Consider the following 11667-nt stretch of genomic DNA (forward strand, 5'->3'; position numbering starts at 1 on the left):
GTATGGAGCCTGCCTAAGATTCTTTCTCCCTCTTCCTTTGACCCTCCTTTCCTCTTTCTCTCTCTCTAAAAAAATGTGTTATGTTGAAAAGAGGTAAGGGAGAAGTGGGGTATGGGCTTTTGAAGAGAGGGGATTTGGAAATTAGGAAATCTTGGTGCACACTGTGAGAAGGGATGGGCCATGAGGGAGAAAGAAAAGGGAAGCAAGTGAGCAATTCTGGGGTGACAAATAAAGAACTCTGGTGGCTCACAGAGCTGATAGGATTCCTGGAGAACCAGGCTTAGGAAATGATTAGGAACCAAGAGAAGTTTAGAGACCAGAGCTATAGCTAAGGTCACACCACAAGAGTGGTCTGCTTAGGAGGCTGTTGGCACTGCTGCCATTGGTTATTGGTGACTCCTCTGGGACTGTGTGGCCCTGCTGACTCTGGGCCCTGAATGATACTGCTGCCATCACCTAAGTGAGTTGTATACTTTCCTCTACTCTTTGTGTCACTTGCACTTGTTTTAACATCTTCAGCGCTAGGACTAGCCAAGGTCATAGGCTTGTGTCTTGGCTGCCAGAGTTTAAGGAAAGCCAATATTTTGGCCTTATTGTCTTTTGTATACAAGGGTGGAGATTTGTCTCTCACAAAGCTCTTAACCATCAACCCAAAGTAAGTGGTGAGTTGTTCTCAGCAGTGGTGGTAACTGGGTTATCTTGGTAAGGGGAAGCCCCTTTTGTCAAGTTCATGTACTGCCTCCTTTCTTGCCATTATGGCCTTTTATTCACAGGCTCATTATGAACGAACTAGGCATAATTTGCTGGGGAAGGAGGTAGGCAAAACTTCTTTTTGCATCTTCAGGATGTGCTTGGGCTCCATCTGAAATACCACTAATTTTTTTAAAAAAAGTTTTTATTTAAATTCCAGTTAGTTAACATATCGTAACACTTCCACTTATTGATGAAGTGCTATTGAAAATGCCTAGCTTTAGGCTGGGTGGATCAAATGATACCCAATGTACAGAGGGCAATATAATTCAATGGTCATTTGGCATCCAGTGGTCAGGTATTCAGTACATTCTGTTGCCAGCAAGAACCCCAAGAACAGTTTCAAAAAAAGACATCATTTGTCCCAAAGGGCAAGGTTCTGCTCCCAAGTCTGTGATTCACATCTTGGATTCACCACAGGTTCCAGTGTCCCTAGGACTGAGCATCTTTGGGTCTGCTGGTTAGTTCAGATGGCCAGATTGCAGAACTGTAGCCTGGATGAGCTTGAGAACATTTTCTTGCTCTGGCTTTTAAGACATCTGACAAGTGGTTTGAAGTAGCACCCCCAGAGGGGCTGTATGTTGCTTCCAAAATCTATAGAACCATAGGAATCTTTTTCAATGGAAAAGTTGAGGCATTTAAGGAGATGTCTTGACATCCCCCCAAAACCTTCACTGAGCTGGCAGACATCTAAATTTGAGAAGATTTATCTCCTACTCTCTGGTATGAATGTACACCTGGAGCACCTGCCATTTGCTTCTCTCCAGGTGCTATGAGCATAGTCTTATCAACATAACAGAGAGTGTGGTGTCCTAAGGGTGGCGAGATGATGAGATAGCGAGCTAATATAATACTGAGGCAAGATATGAGGGAGGGGTGGAGAGAGAGGGAGACAGAGGGTCTGAGGCAGACTCTGCACCAACGCTCCGTCAGTGTAGAGCCTGGTGCAGGGCTCGAACCCCCGACATGTGAGATCATGATCTGAGCCAAAGTCAGATGCTTAATGAACTGAGCCACCTAGGCTCCGCCCCCCCCCACTCTTGCATGCTCTCTCTCTCCCCAAAATAAATAAAAATAAATATTAAAATAAACCCCTCCAATCCCATTTTGTCACTCAGGATGAGTCCTCAAACTTGTAAGTGACCCCCAACATCCTTCATGATCTGTATTCAGTGGAGATGGGGAGCACATCTCTTACCCTGTCCTTAGGTTTTCCACAAAACTAGAGGATTTTATATTCCTTTCAAAGAAGGGAACAAGGGTGGGAACGTCTCTAGCCTTTCTGTCAAGACTTCATTCAATTCTTCTCGGGAGGAGGAGACCTTATTGGCGATACTGTAGAAAGCATATTCCCCATGCATGGCCTAACCCCTCTTTGGCTTTCTTTTTCAGGATGCCGGGCCTGAGGTTGCACACACTCTTACCCCCTTCAGGTGGTGAACTCAGGGGTAGGCATGTTTGGATTGACCTGTAATTTGTATAGATTCTCCACCTGTAACTGGGGGGTGATGGTATATGTGGGGAATAGGAAGCTCATTTGATATTGGATTCAAGCCATAAACTCCAATTCAGTAATAAAGCTCATCTTTTGCTCCCTACCTACTACCAGTGTATTTTATTAGTTGGGAGAGAACCCATTATGGAGAGAGATGTGTGGTTAACTGGATCTCTTCACACCCCTACAATTTTGGTCACCCCTTATCTCTCTCTCCTGTCTTGTCACTTCCCCATTGCTTGCTGTACTAGATTGTCAAAGATGCCTTACAACTTATGGCGTATGCCGCTGGACCTTTTGTACATTTTCTTCCCTTTCGTTCTTCTTCCCCCAGGTAACTTCTTGTTATTTAGACTTAAGTTGAGATATCCTCTCCTCCCTGAAGCCTTCTCAATCTTTCTCAGACTGGATTCAGGACCTCTTCTTTGCTCCTTACCATCCTGTCTTGCTCCTATCTTTGGTACACACTTTTGAAAATTACAAGATTGTAACGGTCTATTAATTGGCCTGCCTCCCCCATTAGGTCGTGTTTTATTCTCCTCTGCCCCCAATTCCTGGCACACAGCTTCACAGAGTATTTTCTAAATGAAAAACTTGAACTTCCTAATAAGTGTGCATTATTGCACCGTGGAGGGCCACTTGTATTGGAAGTGTTCTGTAAGAGAATGATCCCCTAAGCCCTTGGTTTCTGCATATCTGGGGTCTCAGAATAGACAAAGCTCCCAGGCCTATTGCATCTGGCCACAAACAGCCTTGCCTGGGCCAGCTCAGGGGGAAGCCCAGAACTGAGTGGGGTTTGGTAACCCTGAGAAAGAAAAATGAGCCGCAGCTGCTCAGGGCAGCAGAGAAAGTGCTCTGCTACCTTCATGTCTACTCCAGCAGCCAGCTCCTGAGTGTCTTGCTGCTCACTGTGGACAAGAGGCCCATGGAGCCAGTGAGGAGCTGGACTTTCATGTGCTCAAGGAGCATAGAGTGCCACCTAAGATGAGGCCCTCAAGGGTTGGAGGATGGGGAGTCTAGGGGGCATCCTGAGAGGTCAGCTGTTCATAGTGGTCCTGAATATCTGTCTTTATGTATATCCAATACTTTTGTCTGTTACCTGCTGGCCCCACTGTGGTAGCTAAGTTGGCCTCATGGTGGCGGCTGTAACAATGAGTTTGCATTCTGGACCTTAGGGCTCCAAAGGTACTGTATTAAAATACTTGACATGAAAAAGTATGATTGGATACAAAATCCTTTTTAATTATTACAGAAATTTCCTTTTTCTAAAAATTTATTATTTAATTTTGAGAAAGACAGAGAGACTGACAGCAGGGGAAGGGCAGAGTGAGAGGGAGAATCCCAAGCAGGCTCCGTGCTGTCAGTGCAGAGTCTGACGTGTGGCTCGAACTCATGAAACTGTGAGATCATGACCTGAGCCAAAATCCAGAGTAGGATGCTTAACCAACCAAGACAGCATTTTTCAAAATTACCATTTGTCAATGGAAGAAAAGGAAGAGCTAGTGAGTAGTTTTCTTTGATGGTGACCACCAGTTATTTTTAAGAAATCAGTACTTAAACATCTTGATCAGAAGGCTTTTAGTCATTTTATTTATTTTTATTTTTTATTTTTTCAAGAGAATAGAAAGAGAGAGAGTGTGTGCAAGCAGGGGAGGAACAGATGGAGAGAGAGAGATTCTTAAATGTCTTAAGCAGTCTCCATGCTCAGCATGGAGCTGGACCAGGGCTCGATCGCTGTGACTGACTGACTGTGAGATCCTGACCTGAGCTGAAATCAAGAGTTGGCCCATGCATCCCCATTCAGTCATTTTCAAGCACAAAATCTAAAATAAAAATTATCTTTACAGAAACAAGCTCAATTTCTTATAAAAATATAAATATTTTATTTTAAAGTTTTATGTAAAACCAATATTTTAAAACTTCCATATTACTATATATTTGATTTGCCTTATAAATATACAGTAAAAAGCGCAATGAATTTTTTTTCCATCAAGCCCTGACCCGAATCCCCTTCAGTTAACTCCAGTGTGCCATTCAAATATTAGCACTTTCTATGTGTGCCATGATGTCAGGAAGGTTGGAAGTATGGCAGTGGGCCAGTTCTTCCAGGAAGACTTCTAGAAGCATCCTCAAACTGTTATCAGTCATTAACCTGCTAATGCATGATTACACATTTTTATGACTCTCATTATACACTTCTACTGGATTGTTTTCTCTCTACTCCATTCTCTCCATGACCACCCCATTAGATTAGGAGCCCCATGAGAGTAATGACCTCATCAGATCTTTTCTGAGTATCAGGAGTGCCACATAGCTGTGGGCTCCTTGATTCTGGGACTGTTTGTCTGTGGATGTTCCCTGACCCCAAGTTCCTTTTAGCTGGTGGTTCTTTCCTTATTTTTTTTTTAACGTTTTTACTTATTTTTGAGAGAGAGAGAGAGACAGACAGACAGACAGCCTGAGTAGGGGACAGGCAGAGAGAAAGGGAGACAGACACAGAATCTGAATCAGGCTCTAGGCTCTGAGCTGTCAGCACAGAGCCTGATGTGGGGCTCGAACCTATGAACCATAGATCATGACTTGAGCCGAAGTTGCAAGCTTAACCGACTGAGCCACTCAGGTGCCCCTCTTTTTTTTTTTTTTTTTAACATTTATTCATTTTTGAGAGACAGAGTGAGCAGGGGAGGGGCAGAGAGAGAGGGAGACCCAGAATCCAAGGCAGGCTCCAGGCTCTGAGCTGCCAACACAGAGCCCGACATGCGGCTTGAACTCATGGACTGTGAGATCATGACCTGAGCTCAACTGACTGAGCCACCCAGGCACCCCTTAGCTGATCTTTCTAAACAGAGTCTAGACCATTTTACTCCAAGTATACCAGGGTTAAGATTTTCCCTCTGATGCTTCCAGCCTCCAAAGTGATTGCATCAGTCAACATTCTTGACAATGACAGACGCTACCTGGATAAGGAAGCAGAATGATTGATTAACAAAATACAGAGGGATGGGGACCATGCCAGGGGCTAAGCTTCTAGGAGTAACTTCCAAACATCACCTGGTCAGCTGAGAAAAGCATTGGTGCCACCATCAGGGACCAGAAGCCACTTCTATGCCAGAAACTTGCTCCTGCATTCTTTTTTGCTGTACCCTGGGGGAGAGAGCTGCTCCTTGTCTTTTGTGAGCACTAGCTACTTAGTCAGGCACAAGTGCATTGATTGGTAGAACTACATCATGTGCTTGGAGGGTTTGGAAGTGTTCTCAGCTGCACAAAGGAAGTGGTTTCTCTGCCCACCAGACTTCCAAAGAGGAGAATTCTCTAAACATTGAAAGAGAGTTAAATGTTAGGTGATGAATGAGTGTTAAATGTTTACTCACTGGTCTTCTCCAGGATGGCCCCAGGGCCTCACCCAGTCTGAAGTGCTGGTGAAGGAGGTATGGGATCAAGCTGATGGTGCATGTTGGGAGGGGAACAGGGACTCCAGGGAGATCCTCCTGTCCAGATGGACCCTGTATGACCCATTATGGATGATGTTAGAAATCAAGGGCGGGGAAAGGCAAGGAAGAATATTTGTGTAGAATATTTCAAGGGGGGCATAACTCCTTCTTCTAAAAGGCCTTAGAGCATAAGACTGCAGTGTGTTTCTGGAGGAAGGTAGATTGAAGGGCCAGGCAAACTCCTTCATGGGCTCTGGGTCAGTCACTTACTTGGTATCAGTTTTATAGAAATTTGCCTTCCTTACTGACAGAATTCTGACTATTGGTATAGACACAGCAATCACCTTGCTCAGAGATCCAGAACAATCTAGAAGGGTCTCTTCCCCATAAATGTTCTTTCTCATGAGCAGCATTGCCTTCTATTCTATCTTGTCCTAATTACCCATCCTCTGATAGTGAGTCAGGGGTGTGGGGTAGGAGGTAAGATATAGATTTATCTCTGTTTTAATTCCAACACTTTCTGCCAGGAAGCCTTATTTCTTTGAGGTGCTGCATGGTTTCTGTTCAGCTGGGATTTCTAACACCTGAAGGCTGGAAGGAAGAGTAGTCAGTGAATGAACAGACATCCCCCGAGTCCCTTCAAGGTGAGGAGACCTGCCTCTTCACCATGTGCCACAGGGCTCCTGCCACCTCCTTGTTTCGAAGGGTATAGATGATGGGGTTGAGCACGGGTGTGATGACTGTGTAGAAGAGGCTGAGGATGCGATTCATGGTGACAGAGGAGCCTGCCTGGGGCCGGATGTAGGTGATGCTGGCTGTCCCAAAGAAGAGGAAGACCACGAGCAGGTGGGAGGAGCAGGTAGAGAAGACCTTGCGGCGGCTCTGGGTGGAGGCCATTGCCAGGATGGCACCCAGGATGCAGGCATAAGAGGCGACAATCAGAGAGAAGGGGACCATGATGAAGACCACAGTGGCTGTCACCACAGAGATTTCACTCCTGTGCTTCCCAGCACTTGCCAGTCTCAGTACCGGCAGGATGTCACAGAGGAAATGTGGGATGATCGGGTGGCTGGGGAAAGGCAGAGTGAAGATGAGGGAGGAATGGGTGGTGGCTGTGATGATGCCCATGAGCCAGGAGACACCCACCATGGCCATGCAGGCCTGCCAGCTCATGAGGGTGGAATAGTGCAGAGGCCGGCAGATGGCAGCGTAGCGGTCATAGGCCATGGCTGTGAGCAGGCAGCACTCTGTGATGCCCAGGACAATGAAGACATACATCTGGGTTGCACAGCTCTGGAAGGAGATGGCCCGGGGGTGTGGGTGGGCCAGGTCAGCCAGGGTCCTGGGCACAATGTCTGTGGTGTATAGGACTTCCACCACTGAGAGGTGGCGCAGGAAGAAGTACATGGGGGAGTGCAGAGCAGGGCTAGCCTGTGTCAGGAGGATGATCACAGAGTTTCCCAGCAAGGTAACCAGGTAGACCAGAAGTACCACCCAGAACAGGGGGCCCTGCAGGGCCCTGAGGTCAGAGAATCCTAGAAGGAGAAATTCGGGCAGAGTCTGATTTTCCTCAGTCATCACTTCAGGCTAGGACCTATGGCACAGCCAAGGAAGAGATATTTATATAGAAATAAAACGTTTATATAGAAAAAAAAGTTACAGAAATTCAGCATTTCTGTAGTTTAGAAAAGCACTTTTCATATAGTCTCTCTGGAATCAACTGAGAGAGTTAGGGTCTACACTTTATGGATGAGGCCACGGGTCTTGGAGGGGTTAATAATTTGCCTGAAATAATACTTGCAATAATTGCAGTCCTGGGACTTGAATCTAGGTTTCTTGGATCCATGGTTCTCTATGCTTGGAGTCTTGGTGCAGGGCTTAATTTCCATATTCCCATGGGTAGAGACCCCATCCCTGCACTTTGGATCTTTTTTCAGAGTGGGGATGGTGCAATGCTATGTCCTAGGGCCCTTTGTATCCCCTGGACTGAAACCCCAGCTTGAAAGAGACTATGTAGCACCCACATCGGTGACTCAGCCAGGGACTGTCCCAAGCTGGTATGTGGTGATCACCATGGTGGGTCGTGGATGTAGAATGCCATGCAATGGTGGTATTGTGATAACACAGCTCAACTGTATCATGCTTTGGGATTCTATGAAGCCCTTTTTCACAGATTATTGGTGCCGGGAGCCGCACTGGCTTCGCTGGATGATACAGTCACTGAGGAAATGGCAGCATTTGCATAGCTTCTGCCATGAGAAGTAAAACTGGTATCTCCTTGTGTTACTGTTTGCTCTCTTGGGGATGAGCCCGCTGTTATCAGTGGGGTATTGCAATACTTCAGATCAGACCGAAAGTTCCACACAGACACCTTTTGAAAAAATTATATTCCCACCCCTACAAAAGAGATTTTAGATCAAAGCACTGTAGATGTTTATCGAAAGACTCTTCCAATAGGCCCCTGTAGATCCAAAACATAGACTGTAAAGGGGTTAAGAACACAGAGTTACAATTAAGTCTGGCCCAGAGAAAAGGAGCCTAATTTGGAGATTAAAAAAGGGCAAGGGCAGAACATAAGCTACTACATGGACCTTCACTAATTAGTGATATATAATAGTCCCTTCCCCAAGGCCCACATTCTACAAATACCCTCCCTTGTACTGATATCTGTTATGAAAATGGATAAAGAATAGTTGAAACAAAAACCCAGGTGCAAAGGCTGACACACATAGGCCCCCGTGGTGCTTACATCAAAGAAAAAGCTTGCTCAAGCGACTTGTTAACAAGCCTAAAATACATTCTTTCTCTTGTGGTTAATGAGCCAGATAAAATGACTCCTAGCCTATTTATATACAACTTAACCCATGTTTTAATCGTAGTGTTACTGATTTTAGTAAATGTGTATGTTATCCTGTTTTTCCCTAAAAACATCCTGTTATAAGATTTACTCGACCTCACTGTAAGTATGTTACATGACTCGGTTGTAACCCGTTCATTAAAAACAAAGTCATAAAATTTGTCAAAAGACCAACCTGTGCAAAATGAGATAATTTGTTATCTTAATCTGGGGAGCTGACATCAAAAATGAATGGGGTGGTTCTACAAGAATACTTCTCTAAAACCTGTTTCTGTACACTTTCGCTCATCAAAGCATCTTATCACAAAGAATTAACCACTGTAAATATTCTATTTTCTGATGTCATGTTATTGCTTGACCTATAAATAAAGACACCAAAACCGACAGGACAGAGATGACTGCCTGGTGATCAGAAAGAACCTTGTGGCTCTCTCATTCCTTTCGCTAACACCGTCCATCCTTCAGGAACTCCTGGACCAGCTGGAGCAGGACTCCGGCATACTAGCTTCCAGTCCGTGCCCCATGAAGGGAGTGGCCACACCGTACTTTGCTCGCCTCTCAGCTGGGTCCCTACTACACCAGCTACTCTGTTGTAGCACACTCTGTTCTCCCAGGCCTCTGTGCATTTCCACAGAGTGCCCCCTGCAGAGAATGTTTCCATGCATTCTATTAAAATCCCACTCACCCTTCAAGTTTAATTCAAATTCCACCTTCCCCAAGGCAGTTTCTCTGCTCCTCATGGTCAGAAATGATTGATCACCCATGGCATTTCAGGATTAAATGTGACCACTGAGGTCATATATTTCAGCATGACTTGGGTCTTAACAACATCCTAGAGGGGTGCTGTATAGTGTCTATCTGCACATCTGCAGCAGTGGGGAACTCACCGTCTACTGAGGTAGTCCCATCTAGCTTTGGCCTCCTCTGCTCGTAGGACAGGTCTTTCATTATATCTGTCTTGGCTAGATTCTTAGCATTTTACAGAATGCTTCACTGCTCTTGCACCAGACAGCCCTTCAAGTATTTGAAGAAAGTACCTTCATCTGTGTTCTCATGAGTCATTTAGTTGTGCCTGGGTCCCAGGACTTAAAAACTTTAAAAATATTTATAAATAAACATAAATAATATAAATAAATAAATAAATATTTATTAATTTGACAGAGAGAGAGAGAGAGGCAGAGAGAGAGAGAGAGAGAGAGAGAGAGAGAGAGAGAGAGAGAGAGAGAGAATCCCAAGCAGGCACCACATTGTCAGCACAGAGCTCAATGTGGGACTCAAACTCATGAACTGTGAGATCATGACCCAACCGAGAGTTGGATGCTTAACCCGCAGAACTACCCGGTGCCCCAGGTCCCAGCATTTTTTATTGATATCTCCACTGTAAGACCCTGCAGGACAGTTGGGGTGGTAGTGGGGGGCTGTCTGTTTTAAGTGCTGCTGGTGCTTTCCAAGTACCCGGTTTCTGCCAGGCACCATGCCAAAGGGCTTGACATTTTCCAAATCATTGGCTCTTCACAATCACAACACGACATAGAAACCTTTACTTTCTCCATTGTAAAGATAAGCAAATGGAAGCCCAGATAGTATTGGTAACTTCTCAAAGTCACACATCTAGTAACTGAAGGTGTTTGGGCGTACATCCAGACCTACCTAACACCAGAGCCCGTGTTATTAATTAGTTCTCAACTGGCTTAGAGGTGAGTTTTCATCACTGGGACAACTAGCATGGGATCTTGCACATGTCAAATATTCAGCTGAATATTTATTAGATAAATGAATGAATCCTGCTTATAAAAATAGGGGAAAAGAAAGATGAAGTTAGACAAAGACAGGACACGGGGCCCAAGTCTTGCAGACATCTTGGTTTCCAACATCTGCAGAGCTTTTATCACCTGCATTCACCCCACACATGATATTAGCCCTTTCACCTTCATCTGTAGGTAGGAGACCCTCAAACTTTCTGCCTATTGCTCACAGACCTAACATTCCTCCCATCCCCACTTTGTCTGCTACTGTATTGTTTGGCCTTATGTCATTTACTCTATAGCTTACACTTAGAGATTGCTCTGTGCGGGGCATTGTGCACTATCTCAGGTGACTTCATAACAGCTCTAGTTCTAGTTGTTATTTCTTCCCTGAAGATGAGGAACAAGAGCTCTGAGAGCTTAAATTACTGACCCAACATCACATAATTAGTGAGTGGCAGAACCAGAAGAGTAACTTGGAGCCTGAGGTTTCAACCATCATGTCTACCATATCTCTCGCAAGGCCAACAGGCTTACACTACACTTCTGGGAGATAAACTCCATCCAATGAGTTTGGATAGAAGAGGTATTTGAGTCCATTCATTGGTCCTCTTCACTTTTACTTATAACCCTTCAAATGGTTACACCACTAAAAATTTTGGGATAGATCTTGTTATTTTGAAATTAAAAAAGATTATTTTTGCAATTAAAATATTTAAGAGATGGGGCGCCTGGATGGCTCAGTCGGTTAAGTGGCTGACTTTCGTTCAGGTTATGATCTCACAGTTTGTGAGTTTGAGCCCCACGCCTGGCTTTGCACTGACAGCTCAGAGCCTGGAGCCTACTTCGGATTCTGTGTCCCCCTCTCTCTCTGTCCCTCCCTTGCTCACACTCTGTCCCTCTGTCCCTCAAAAATAATAAATAAACGTTAAAAAAATAGAACAAAGAAAACTGCTTAAAAATAAAATATTTAAGAGGTATTTGGAGTAAAGTCATCTATGATTTCCCCATTTTAGTTAAGTTCTTTTCTTTCTTGTATATTACCCTTAAGTCTTTGTCCTACCACCAACTTGTTTACATGCTTGTAATCATAGTGTATATAGAGTTTTGTCTTTCCTTTTTCCCTCAAAGGTTTTATTTATTTAAATAATCTTTACACTCAATGTAGGGCTCCAATTCATGACCCCAAGATCAAGAGTTGCATGCTCTTCTGACTGAGCCAGGCAGGAGCTTCTTTTCCCTTTCCTTTTTATTTTTTAATTAATTAATTAATTAAATATACATTTTTTGGTGAGAGGAAGTGGGGTAGGGGCAGAGGAAGAGGGAGAGAGAATCGTGCTGAGCATGGAACTGAGGTGGGGCTTGAAGTGAGGCTCCATTTCACGACTG

General features: G+C 44.6%; 1 protein-coding gene across 1 annotated transcript; it reads right to left on the reverse strand.

Annotated features, from left to right (window-relative positions):
* Window positions 1–6315: 6315 nt before the first annotated feature.
* Window positions 6316–7254, reverse strand: LOC115304953 (olfactory receptor 10P1). The gene has a single exon (XM_029955303.1). It carries the CDS (start codon window positions 7252–7254, stop codon window positions 6316–6318), a length of 939 nt encoding a protein of 312 aa, XP_029811163.1.
* Between the last annotated feature and the right edge of the window lie 4413 nt (window positions 7255–11667).

Source organism: Suricata suricatta, chromosome 10 (genome assembly GCF_006229205.1).
Source record: "Suricata suricatta isolate VVHF042 chromosome 10, meerkat_22Aug2017_6uvM2_HiC, whole genome shotgun sequence".
In the NCBI taxonomy this organism is placed as follows: Eukaryota; Metazoa; Chordata; class Mammalia; order Carnivora; family Herpestidae; genus Suricata; species Suricata suricatta.

Coding starts and splice junctions, on each gene's coding strand:
- LOC115304953 (XM_029955303.1), bottom strand. CDS start 7,254: ATGACTGAGGAAAATCAGACTCTGCCCGAATTTCTCCTTCTAGGATTC.